The sequence below is a fragment of the Echinops telfairi genome, unplaced genomic scaffold (assembly GCF_000313985.2).
Source record: "Echinops telfairi isolate 266 unplaced genomic scaffold, ASM31398v2 ScPeMD7_443;HRSCAF=831, whole genome shotgun sequence".
NCBI classification, from domain to species: domain Eukaryota; kingdom Metazoa; phylum Chordata; class Mammalia; order Afrosoricida; family Tenrecidae; genus Echinops; species Echinops telfairi.
This window is the reverse complement of record NW_022104341.1, coordinates 79,662,158-79,676,243: the sequence shown is the minus strand read 5'-3', so window position 1 is coordinate 79,676,243 and position 14,086 is coordinate 79,662,158. Positions and strand designations below refer to the sequence as shown.

Genomic DNA, 14,086 nt, shown 5'->3' with positions numbered 1-14,086 from the left:
ACTTCTTTCCAAAATGATTTCTACCTTAAGAACCCTCGGAGACAATCCTACTGTCCCACAGGAGTGCTAGGGGTCAGGATGGATTCAATGGCACAGAACAGTATCATCTGTCATGATGAACAAAAATCCAAGTATAAAATTTGGGACTTCTGAAAAATGCATAATAATTCTCCAGTCCCAATCATATTACACTGCTGAGTCAGCTATAACAATAGTCATACACATTAAATATGATTAAATATCCCCTAACAATTCAAAGGAGGTTTAAAAAGTTTGTGGAACGTTGACTAGTTTTTATGGTACAGTGACTCTGTGTATTCTTTCCATCTTCTTTTGATGTTTCCTGTATCATTCAATATTTTTCCCACAGAATCTTTCAAAATTACACCTCAAGACCTGAATTTTTTCTTTTGTTCTTTCAGTTTAAGATATGTTGAGCATGTTATCACTTTCTGGGGAAAAAAGACTTAATATTATGAAAATGGCAAGAGTACCCAAAGCAATCTATAAATAAAATGCAATTTCAATCAAAACCCCAACATTCTTCTTTAAATACATGGGAAAAAACGAATTCCTAATTTCATATGGAGTGAGAAAAGACCTGGGGTAAGCAAAGCACTCCTTCAAAGGAAGAACACAGTAGGAGGCCTTCCCCTCAGCCTCTATTACACAGTCACAGTAGTCAATACAGCCTGCTACTAGTACACTCATACGTGCACAGAGCAACAGAAGAGCATAGAAAACCCCCCAGTAAATGGGCCCACCCACAGGCAACTGACCTTCAACAAAGGGCCAGAAACATTAAATGGGAAAAAGACAGTCTCTTCAACAAACGGTGCTAGCAAAACTGGATCTCCCTCTGCAGAAGAACAGGACCTGTACCTCACTCCATGCACACAAATGAACTCGAGAGGGGCCAACGTAAATCCCAGAGCTAAAAAGATCATCAATGAGAAAGCAGGGACAAACGTAAGGGCCCCGATATGAGGCAAACACAGACGATCAAATATAAGTACACACAAAAGACAAAATGGATGACTGGGACCCACTGAAACGGTACACTTATGTGCATCAAAAGACTTCATCAAAAGAGTAGAAGAAAGTCTTCATCGATGACACAACAGACAAGAACTAATCTCTGAAATGTATAGAATACTGGAAGACCTCAATAAGGAATAATAATAATCCAATTACAAGTGGGTGAAAGGCATGCACAGAATTTCACCAAAAATGACATTCAAAAGGCTGACAAGCACACCAGCCACCAGGGATATCCAAATCAAAACAATGTTTAGATAACACCTTACACAATTTAAAACAAAACGAAACAGAAAACAAATGCTGGAGAAGTTACAGAGAGAATGAAATTCTCAAACACTGCTGGTGGGCCTCTAAAGATGTACAAATGTTGTGGAAAGAAATATGGGGTTATCTACAACATCTAAATACCTCTGCTGAGTACGTACCCCAAAGAAGTAAGAGACAAAATGCGAAAAGATGTGTGCACCTCATATTCATCGCAGCTCTGTTCACAATAGCAAAAAGTTAAAAACAGCCCCAAAGCTCATCAGAGAAAAATAGCTGAAGAAACTTGCGTACATGCACACAATGGAATACTATGCATTGTTAAAACTATATGTCGATATAACTACAAAGCACATCACAACATGGATGGACGTGGAGAACATTATGCTAAGTGAAGTTACTCACTGCCATAGAGTCGATGCTGGGCCACAGTGACCCTAAAGGGCAGGGTCGAACTGTCCCGGTGAGTTTCTGAGACTGTAACTCTTTATGGGAGTAGAAAGCCTCATCTTTCTCCCAAGGATTGGTCAGTGGTTTTGAACTGCTGACCTTATGGTTAGCAGCCCAACACAACCCCACGTAGCCCACTACACTACCAGGCTGCTGGTTACTGTCCAAGACCTATTTTAAATGCTAAAGAACAAAAAGATGTCACTTTGAAAGCATCTTTATAGTGTGCCTGACACAAGCCATGGTATTTTCAATAGTCTCATTTGAAAATTGGACAATGAATAAAGGAGACTGGAGAGAAACTGATGTATTACAATGATGATGTTGGAGAAGAACACTGAAAGTACCACGGATGGCCAGAGAACGGAGAAGTCTGTCTTGGAGGAAGTACGGTCAGAAGGTTCTTTACAAGTGAGGATGCTGAGACGTCATCTTATGTCCTTTGGGCAGGGCAGGAGGAGAAGCCATTCCTAGAGAAGGGCGTCAGACTTGGTAGAGGGTCAAAGAAAGAGAGGGGAAGGGGGTGCCCTCTCCATGAGATAGATTGACATAGTGTTTCAATGATGGTCTTAAGCATAAAAAATTGCAATGGCTCAGGACCAAAGAGGATGTCATTTTGTTGTACACAAGGGAACTCTACATCAGAATCGACTCGATGACCCCTGACAAGCAATAACATACGGATAATGACATTAACATGAATATTCACATGGATAATGACATTAACATGAATATTCATATGGATAATGACATTAACATGAATATTCTTAAGCATTTCGATGAAAAGGCAGAAGTTATCAGATAATTTTTAACACATAGCAAAACCTATAATATGCTGTCTAGGAAAAACAGAGAAACCCATACTTTATCTTTAAAGACACAAACTGAAAGAACACTTCAGGAATGGTGAACTCATCTCTGAAAACTAGCTCTCCCATAAAAGCAGTGAAAACAGACAAAAATTGACAATATCAGCTTTTCAGAATTATGGAAATTAACTAGAGGCTTGCAACGATCTGAATAGCATTTGTGCATGAAATAGCGAAATCTCAGTAATGACTAGCATGCTTTGTGGTGTTTCAACACACTTAGTCCCAGAATTACTTTCTACCCAGCACTGTGGTAGCTTGAAACTCAAAGCCTGAAATCATGAAAGCCAAGAAATCCAGCAACCCAGCAGCTACTGGAGAACAGGCATGGGGCTACCGAAAGTACCTTCACAAGGAATTATTGGAACTATGGGCAAGCTCCTTAGAAACCCTGACTTGCAGGACTTTCATTTATTTGGTTTGGGGGGGCGGGGGGAGCTTAGTACAAGCAGCTTTTTACCCTGAGGCATTTGTCAAAAACAATCAGTGATAACGTATAACATCATAGCTGCCCGAGGCAGTAATAACTCCACTCTAAACCAAAGTCACTGCCACCGAGGCGATGCCGACTTCTGGGGACCCTAGCAGACAGGGTAGAGTTGTCCCTGCAGGTTTTTAAGGCGGTGACTCTTTCCGGGAGTAGGAAGCCTTGCCTTTCTCCCACTGAGAGGCTGACGGTTTCCAAACACTGACCTTGTGGTTAGCAGCTCAATGTGTAACCACGCCATCACCAAGGCCTCAAGACAGTAATAAGAGTTGAGGCAAAACATAAGATGACCAAGACGTTGTAAAGGTAAAACTGGGGAATTATGTGTCCAGAGTAAGCTTTGAAAAGTTCGGACATATTCCTGGGAATTTAAAATGCCATGTGCAATTATCCAGATCCATACATAAATATATGGATATATACATATACATACATACATACATACTTATATACATACATACATACACATATATATATCCATATACCTAGGAAAGACCTTCAAAAACCCAAGTAGGGTGGAACTACTTCATAAGGGTTCTGAGTCTGTCAATCGGCCAACCTCATCTTTTCCTCACGGAGCAGCTGGTGAATTTAAACCCAGCGTTCGTGGCCCAATGCTAAACTCCCTGCTCTGCCAGGGCTCCCAGGAAACACCTGAGAATCCTGAATCGTGTACCACTACTGGGTTTGAGAGTTCTGGGGAAACAAAAATTGAAGAATAAATCAAAGTGGTAACCTACCTGACAGATCACCAAAAGTTGGCTTCAGAATGCACAGAGTTCCTTGACAAGACTTCCTGTTTCAAAGCATCTAAGGAAATCTACGTCCATCATAGGAGCCTCAGTGGCTCTGCTGGTAAGGGGTAAGTGTAAGGTAAGGTCAGCTGTTCTAACCCACGAGCCATTCTGGGGGAGAAAGATGAAATTATCTGCTCCCGTGAAAACTTACAGCTTCAGAAACCCACTCTAAGGCTGCTCTGAGGCCGAATCGAATGGCTGGATGGCAGTGAAGAAGCGCCACCATCGCTACAGCACACAGTAAGCAGAGGCAGCGGTGGTTCCATACAAAGAACACCCACTTGGCAGAGCCAGCCCCAAAGGGAGCAAATTAACAATGACTGCAAAACGGCAACAACAAACCCTGAAGAGAGGGAGTTTATGTTCCAGAGCTGCTACATTACATAATTAAGCATGTCAAGTCTTCAACAAAAATTGTGAGATGTGAAAATAAAAAGGAAAGTATAATCTATACCAGAAAGAAGGGGGAGGGGCACAGTAGACACTGTCCCGGAGGAAACTCAGAAAATGTACTTAGTTGACAGAGACTTTAATTCATCTATTACAAATGTATAGAGAGAATGACATAAAACACATTTAAAGAACTAAAGGAATATATATATGATGTCATACATATTTTATATATGACAATGGTGTCTCCTCAAATGATGAATATGAATAAAGAGATACAATTATTTTTAAAAACTAGAAATTCTGGTGTGGAAAAGTATAGAACAAATGTTTTTCATCTCTAAAGGTGATCAAAGTCTAGCTATCAATAGGATAGTGTCTGGGGTCTTCAAAGCTGGTATTCAAACCTTTTATTCAAGGCTGGCATTCAAACAAGCAGCCATCTAAGCTAGGAGTCAGCCAAGTCCAAACAGAAGAAGTACACCAACCAGCTTGTGTGATCCAGAGATGACAATGACAAAATTTTAAGAGACGAAAAGCATTGGAGCTGAATTAGGAACAGCCAGTTTGTGAAGGGCTAAGGGGTACGGTGGGTGCCCCAAACCCATCTGCAGATCCGCTCTAGCCACAGGCAAGAGTCTTGAAACAGCCTTTCTATCAGGCAGGGACCACTGCCATTTTGGCTCTGCCGGATCGAACTCGATACTTGGCCAGTTGACCGCTGACCTGAATATGTTCTGGGAGCAAGTACATCTCCTTACTTGTTCCACGACAGAAATTTCTCCCCTGGCTTTTTAAACGCTGATGGGAGTCTTTTCCTTAGTGCAATTTTGTTTTTTATTGTTTTCTGTTGGGTCTTCCAGCTGTGAAGCACAGGAGGAGTGGATGCAAAATGATAATAACTGATACATGGGGAGAAGGGGAATACCAGGGTGGGGGAGGGGGGAGGGAGCACTAGAATGGATTGTGATTGCACAACCCACTTTAAAGGCAATTTAACCATGGGGTTGCGGGAGAATGCTCTAAAATTGATGTGGCAATGATTATACAATTCTCCTTGATATGACTGAACTATTGAATTGTATGTTATGTAAAGTAGGTGTCAATAAACCTGTTGGGGGGAAAATAAGCAGAATCTTGATGTGTCAAGTATAAATGTAGGAAATTTGGAAGTCATTACAAATAAACCGGCATGCATTAAAAAAAGAATAGATATAATATGGTGGCAGAGAAAGATTATGTGAACTTGAAACTTGGCGGGTTGAAATATGAGGAACAGAATGGAATTGAAACTATCCAGTTTGAGGAACAGAAGCAAAGTAATGAAGAAACCTTAACCGCGACCGAGATGCCTGTGAGACACCAAAAGCATACTAAAACACATATACTGGGAGTTCCAGAAGGAGAGGACAAATTGGGGCAGAAATCTATATTTGAAGAAATAGCATATATATTTCTCAAATTTGATGAGAACATTAATTCACACATCCAAGAACTCCAACTAGAATAAGCCAGACATATAATCAATTTGTCAAAAGACTCTTAAAGCAACAAAGCAGAAATGACGAAGCACATACCAGGAATCCTCAATAAGATAAACAGCTGATTTATCATCAGGAGGCCAAAAGGTAGTTAGACAGCATATTAAAAGTGATGAAAGAAGTTGATTGTCAACCTAGAAATCTACAATTAGCCCAACGTTCCTTCTGAAATAAAGGGAAAATTAACACATCCAAGATAAATGAAAACGTAAAGGATTTGTCATTAGCAGATGTGCCTTTCTAGAAATAGTGAATGGGGAGATCCTTCTGTTTGGCACAAAAGGGCATTAGATAATAACTCAAATCTGCATGAAGAAATAAATAGCACCAGCACAGATGACGATATAACCAGTTTCCAGCAAGATGATTCTGCCTCATGGCAGCCCATGTGTCTCAGAGCAGAGTGATGGCATTCTGTTAAAATGAAAGGCACTATAGAGGTGTGATTTTGCTCCTACCTCTCCTTCTCTATCTGATTCTAAAGAAAAATGCACTGCACAACAATTATAGAAATGTATTAATAGGGGGAGCAAGGAGGGTGGGGAAAAATGAGGAGCTGATAACCAAGGGCTTAAGTAGAAAGCAAATGTTTGGAGAATGATTAGAGCAACAAATGTACAAATGTGCTAGACACAATGGATGGATGGATGGATGGATGGATGGATTGTGATAAGAGTTGTACAAGGCCCCAATAAAATGATTTTTTTAAAGAAATGCATTAATAGAAATATGTACAAGAATAAAATTTTTATGAACATAGTATTAAAAAGAGGGGCACAACAGAGCTATATAGGAGCAAAGGTTTTGTACACGACAACAATTTTGTTCATGCTAATCCCAACTGGATTATTAAAAATAAGGTTTTAATTATAACCCCCAGAGTAACCATTAAGAAAATAACAAAAAATTGGGGGGGAAATGACAAGAAAAAAACATTTATATAACTCAAAAGAAAGAAGTAATTGATAGAGCAACAAAAAAGGTATAAGACAGTCAGCAAATTGTAAAATCATAGTTATTAACCCTACCTTTTTAATAATTACATTAAAAGAAAAGACTCGAAAGTCCAACCTAATAGCAGAGGTTGGGAGAAGCGTTTAAAAACTATAAGAGACGGAGTATAGATTCAAAGACACAAATGAGCTAATAATTCAATGATAGGATCAAGTGTACTACACACATAATAATCAAGAGAGCTAGAGAAGCTATATAAGTATCAGCAAAATAAACTGGTGGTAGTTACATAATCTGTTGTCAATTTGAGAGGATTAAGAGTGAAGGGACGGAGCTTAGCCTGTCAATTAGGTCACAGCTTGATGACTCATTTGGAGGTGCTAAGGAGATAAATAGCTCACGGGAGGCGGGACACAAGCTTACTCCCTGCAAGACATCTCCATTGACAAGACACATGGAGCTACACTAGTGCTATGGAGTAGCAGGAGCCACATGGAGACCCCTCCCAGTGCTGAGATGCTCATAACACCACAGGATCCACAAGACCTTCCTTCCACCTACTGTCCTATGAGCTTCCTGCATTTGGTGTCATTGCATGTGTTTCGTGAGTCTGAAGAGGACTTTAGAGATTGGTATCAGACATATGGGCTAATATCAGACTTAGGGACTTGATCTGGACTGGGCTGGGATGTCTTCTCAATATTCAACTGCTCTTGTATATAAAGCTCTTTCTTATGCACATGAGCGTCTATGAATTTGTGTCTCTAGTCAACCCAGACTAACACAAAACTTTAAAACAAAAGTGTTACTAGAAGAAGGGCATTGTTTAATGATCAGAGGGTCTAGAAGATATAAATTATAAACATATATGCACCTAAAAACACAGTCCCAAATCACACAAAGCAAAACCCAACAAAACTGGAAGAAATAAATAATACAAGAATAACTGTAGATGTCAAGGCCCACTTCTCATAACTAGACAGACGTTCAGAAATGAAATAGACTAGAACACTATAAGCCAGTTGAAGTCTAACATCATAAACCCACTAGACAGTTGTAGAATATTCTACCAAACAGGAATAGAATATATGCTTCTCGAATGCACACGAAATATTCTACAAGATAAAACATATGTTAAACTATAAAGCAATTCTCAATAGATTAAAAGGAATTTAAGTCATACAATGCGTATTCTAAAGCCACAATGAAATATCAAAACAGTAACAATGAAATTTAGAATATTATATAAAACTAAACACACTCCTAAATAACCAAAGAGCCATATAAAAAAAATCACAAAGAAAACTAGAATATAATTTGAGATGAAAGTAAATGAAACACAAACACAACAAAACCCAAAGGACACAGCACAAACAGTACTCAGAAGACTCTTAACAGCGATAAACGACGATACTAAAAAAGATGTCAAACCGACAACCTAATGTCTCACATGCAGAAACCTAAACAAAGAGCAAATTGAACTTAAAGTAGGTAAAAGGATAAAATATAAAACCCAAACCCGCTGCCAGTGAGTCAATTCCAACTCATTGCAACCCTGTGGCAGAGTAAAAGAGCCCCCAAGATTTAAGACTGCAGAAGTCGACTGACACTTCTTTCTCTCATGCAGCGACCGGGGGGTTCAAGCCAAGCATTTAACCAGTGTGTCATGAGGGCTCCTTAGCAGAAGAATAGATACACTAAAAATAATAGCAGAAGTAAATGAAACTAGAGGGGAAAAGAGAGAGCGAGATGCTTGGCAATGTGGTTGTCTCTGTTTGTCCTTGAATCAAGCTGACTCACAGCAACCCTAAAGGAGAAAGTAGAACCACCCATTGGATTCTGTTAGACTGAAACCCAGCAGCGACAGATCATCTGGTCTTGTCTCCTGCAGAGCAACCACAGAGCAACTCTGTTCAAACTGCTGATCTTTCCCTTAGGAGCCACGGGCTTACACATTCACCACCAGGGCTCCTTGGTGTACTTGCAAACAAAGTCCCAATGCATGAAGCCTAAATGGACAGAACTGAAGGAAATAATAGATAATGCAACAATACTAAGTGAAGATCTAAATCCCCATTTTCTATAGCGAATGGTGGAAAACGAGGGGGGGAATTGAGGGTATAAGAAACATAAAAACCTAGTTCTTTGTTGCGTGACCAGCAGTCAGCATTATATGCAACATAAAGCAGCTGAGTGTCTTCCCTTTGCTTGGGTGATAAAGGATGCTCATTATCACCCCTCTTATTCACCATTGTACCAGAAGTCCTTAACACACAAAAAGGAGAAAGTAAAGCAAGGCTAAACAAAACAAAAAACTCTAACATCCCGATATCGAGTTGCTTTCAACTCATAGGGAACCTCTACAGCGTTACTGAGACTGTAAATCTTTAGGAAAACAGACAGCCTTATCTTTCTCGAGCAGAGTGGCAAGGGGTTTAAACCACCAAGCTTTCAGTTAGCATGCTGAATGCCCAACCCGCAGCACCACCAAGATATTCAAATCAGAAAGGGAGATGTTTTCAGAAATGACAGGATCAGTCAGCAGGCAAAAGACACTAAAGATTCCACAAGAAAAGCACTGGAGCTAAAATAAGAATTCGATAATGTTGCAAGATCTAAGAACAGTAATAAAGATCAGTTGGGTTCCTCTACATTAACAAAGAAGACTCTTAAAAAGAAATCAGAGAAATAATACCATTTCCAACAGCCTCCAACTTATTAAATACCTAAAGGCATAATCGACTTATTCAATGAAAACTATAAACTCTACCGGAAAGGCATCCCACGTTCATGGACTGAAAGACTTAATATAGTGAAAATGTCAGTTCTACTTAAGGCTATCTACAGGTTCAAGCCTCATACAAATCCGAAGAATATTCTTTACTAACATGAAAGAACTAATAATCAGCATCATTTGGAAAGGAAATCAACCCTGAATAGCCAAAGCAATACTGAAGAAATAGAACAAAAGAGACACGCTTGCATGCCCTAATATCAAAACATGCTGAACAGCCACTATAATCAAAACAGCCTGGTATTGGTTAAATGGTAGATATTAAACAGTAGAATAGCATTGAGAACTTAGCATTAAACCCAGACACCTATGGACAACTGTTGTTCAATAAAGGTCCAAAGTTCATTCAGTGGGGCAGAACTTAATAAATGGTGCTGGCACACTAGATATCCACTTGCAGAAAAATGAAACAGGAGCCATACCTCACAACATAAACAAAAACTCACTCAAATTACATCAAAATATTAAATGCTTAGTCTAAAACCATAAAATTCCTGGAAGCAGGGCAGTTGATAGATTTGAACTGACAACCTTGTGGTTAACAACACAACACATAACACACAACATTACTAGTGAAGAGGCAAGTAATACTTCTCAGATATAATAAAGCACATTCCAACATTGTTTTTTCGAGATTTGAAGACTTGGGACCTTATCTTATGGGAGCACTTAAGTCAACTGGCATAACATAATTCACAAAATCATAATCTGTGCCCTAGTAGAATGAGTAGCATCTAAGACTTCAAAAGCTTGCAAGTGGACATCTAAGACACAATTACAAGTCTCTACTCGCCAGGAACAAAACAGTAAGCAGGTAATTAAAAGTACAGAGAAGAAACAAGTCTATGTGAGCCATAACCTCAAGTAACCGGAGAATCAGATGCACCCAGCTATGATCACAGGTCTTTCTGACTGGGATCACAAGAGTTGGTCCCAGATGGAATGGAAGAAAATAGGGAGAGTTCAAATCCTTATTTAAAATTGCCAGAAAAACTGGAAAAGTAGGAAATAGAGGATTCACTGTGAGTATCACCTGGAGACATTCTTTAAATCAAAAACCAAGCCTATCCTATGGGATTATTTTTCAGAGAAATAGATGAGTGACTAGGAGTTCCATGGGATAGTGCTTTAAGCACTGGGATATTGACTAGAAGGTCAGTAGTTCAAAACGACTAGTCTCCACTCAGAAAAAAGATAACACTTTCTCTTTCTGGAAAGATTTTTGTCTCGGAAACACAAAGGAGCAGTTCTACTCTGTACTATAGGGTCGCTATGAGTGAGAATCTACATTAGTGGCTTTAAAATGGCCGTGAGTTTGGCAGAGTGGCACATGAAATAAAGGCTATATCACCCATAAGCTTGGTGTCATACTTAAAAATCATCAGTATGAGCCCAAAGGGTCAGCAATTACTCAAAAGCAAAGATTAAGGGTCGTGGAAACTACTGGAAAAGGGAAGTAAAGAGAATGTTGGTAACATTTTGATACATACATAAATGTAATGTCACGGAATCATTTGTGTGCTAACTGTCAAGTGGGATTCTTCCCTCTGCATTCTTCTTCATGAAGTTCAACTTCTCTGATTATCTGCACAACATACAGATTGAATATGTGTTGTGAGAGGATACAACCTTGACACCGGTTTCCTGATGTTGAACGATGCAGTATTCCCGTGGTCTGTTCTCACAACTGCCTCTGGATTCATGTACAGGTCCTGGATGAGCACAATAGTGTTCTAGAAGGCCTGTTCTTCTCAAGGCTATCCATAGTTTATGGTCTATACAACTGAATGCCTTTGCATGGTCAATAAAGCACAAGTAAATATCTTTCTAGTATTCTCTACTGTCAGTCAATATCTATCTGAAGAAGAACATAGCATCAGTATTGGAGGAAGGCTTATTAACAACCTTTGATAGTAAATGAGACAATCTTGCCTACTAAAAGTAAGGACTTGAAGCACCTGCTGATAGAGATCAAGAGTTGCAGCCTCCAATATAGATTACAACTCAATGTAAAGAAAACAAAAATTTTCACAACTGGACAGAGTGGAAAAACAGAGAGAAGATTAAAGTTTTCTAGGATTTCATCTTGCTTGGATTCGCAATCAATGCTCACGGAAGCCATAGAGAAAAGACCAAATGATGCCTTGCACTGCAAATTCACTGCACAAAACTTCTTTAGTGTTGAAAAACAAGAATGTTAACTGTGAGGACGCTGAACTTGAGCTATGGTAATTCTAATCATCTCATATGCATGTGCAAGTTGGACACTGATTTAGGAAGATTGGATAAGAGTCAATGTATTTTGGCCCGGAGTGGCTGATGGGTTTGAATCATGAAGTTGTCTCTACATAGCTGAGTGCTTTAACCAGTGTTCCTTATACATATATACAAATGACCCAAATTAATAATGAACAGGTGTCCATTGTCCTAGTCATCTAACCAGCCACTCCTTGGGAGAAAGATGAGTCACTTTGCAACCATAAAGATTCACAGCGCCAGAAACCTACAACACGGTCACTACGAATTGAAGTTGACGCGAGGGCAGTAGCTTTGGTTTGGGGTTTTATTTTTCCAACTACTCCACATGTTTGGATTTTTTCAGATTTAAAAGGTGAGGAGGGGATAGATTCCAGTGACAAGGATTAATCTCCAGGATTGTTTTTTGTTTTTATTTTTTAATTTTTAAGCAAGCTTCACATACTAAAAATGGGTTTCTATAATATGCTACATACCACTTCTTGCATAAGACTGGAAGAGAAATGAGAATGTGTGTGTGTGTGTGTTTGCTTCTTTGAGTGTTACAAAAAGAAGCTCTAGAAGAAAAAATTAAGCAATAATTTAATTATTTAAATTATAAAAAATTAAGCACCATAGCCATTTTGTGGATCTGTCACTAAGTTTTGTGCAGCCCTTGACAAATAACCAGGCCAGCCCTCAATCTTCTCATCTGTAAAAAGAAGGGGTTAAAGAGGATGAGTTCTAAGATCATCTGACTACAAAATCCTGTGACCCTGATGTATGCTTGTAGCAAATCAATATGGAGGAATGCTGCCACCTGCATATTTTCTTTAGCATTTGCTTAAAAACAAAACACCGCTAAACTATCACTCACTTTCTGCAGGGCGGCTGGTATTGAAGAGGAAGGGAAATGAAAGAACAAAGTACTTCCTTCACTTTGCATGGGCCAGGCTTGCAGCAGGCATCCTCTTCACAGCTGCACTCCGCAGGCTGCCAAGCCCATTGCTTAGCAGAGGCGGAAGAAGCCAAAGACGAGTCTATGAGCCTACACAATAAGGGGTTTAAGAAGCTCAAGTGCCTTTGTTCTTTATTTTCCTCTACAAAAAGTTAGCAAGGAGACCTCGGCTGTGAAACAAAAACATTTAAAGCGAGGGCTAGGGAGACCCCGACCCAGCAGTGAGTAAAATCTGTGCTTATTTAAAGATATGAGAGACTCGGAAACTTTTTTTCTCCTCCACCCTGCCAGTCCTTCTGCCCCATCCCATCTTCACTCCTTTAAGACGAACAAAAACGCTGCCACAGTCCGGTGACCTCCCTGGACATTCAGTCCTGTGCAGCAGCTGCCTCATTCTCCAGTCAGGACAGATGGCCAGCAAACTGCCAGCATGAGCACATAATGTGGAGGAAAACATTGCTGGCAGGGTGGCAGGGGGCGAAATGGAGAGCCCCCTCGGGCAGCACCCCGGAGGGAGAGTGGAGTGACGTTGGAGCCTGTCAAAGGGCTGGGCCCCACATCGTCCCCCAAACGCCTCCCGGAGAAGGGGCTGAGAGATCGGGGCACTGGGGGGCGTGGAGGGGTGAAGGAGGCTGAAGGGAGAGTTCTGGTTCTAAATGAAAGGTGCTCCGGGCTCACTTCCTGCAGGGTCAGTACGGGGCTCTGTCCAAGAGGAGCACAAATCCTGCAGTGGGCCGTGGGGATTTCGCATTCCAAACTCACAGGACAGGCCCTCCTCGGGTCACAAAGTTGCACAAGAGTCTGACCGCCACCGCCCGCAGTCATTTAAGAGGGAATGTCCCCTTACTCCTGCGCTGGGAGGAAGGACAGAGCACTTGTGCGTCACCTTCTCGGGAAAATTGGGAGTAAGAAGAGGAACTCCTCCGGGTACAATGGCCCAACGTGGACGTTGAGATGAAGCACCGATAAACCGGGTGTCCAGTGGCCAGCCTCTCCTGTGGCTGGTGCGGAGGGCGTTTATGACTCGCGGAACGGGTACATCCAAGTGGTCTGGGGGTCGGCCGCGACCCCCAGAGAAGACTCGGGGGTGATCTGGGGATCGGAAGCGGCCGCCGGGAGGGGGTCGTGGAGGTTTGGGATTCAGACACGTTCACGGCGGCCGGGGTGGGCAGCGGCCGGTACTCACTGAGCGGATCTCCAGCGCCAGGGCGCATTGCAGCGCCTTCACCTTCGGCATCCGGGCGGGGTGGGACGCCGGGGAGGGACCCCGGCCGCGGGCCCGAGCGAGGCGGGAAGACACGGGACG

General features: G+C 41.1%; 1 protein-coding gene across 1 annotated transcript in view; it reads right to left on the bottom strand.

Moving 5' to 3' along the window:
• Nucleotides 1-14,017, bottom strand: part of SPATA6 (spermatogenesis associated 6) — a 109,152-nt gene extending 95,135 nt beyond the window's left edge. Inside the window, exon 1 of the mRNA XM_045291761.1 lies at nucleotides 13,967-14,017. Within this exon, the coding sequence (XP_045147696.1) occupies nucleotides 13,967-14,017 (51 nt within the window). The remainder of the gene's footprint in view (nucleotides 1-13,966) is intronic.
• Between the last annotated feature and the right edge of the window lie 69 nt (nucleotides 14,018-14,086).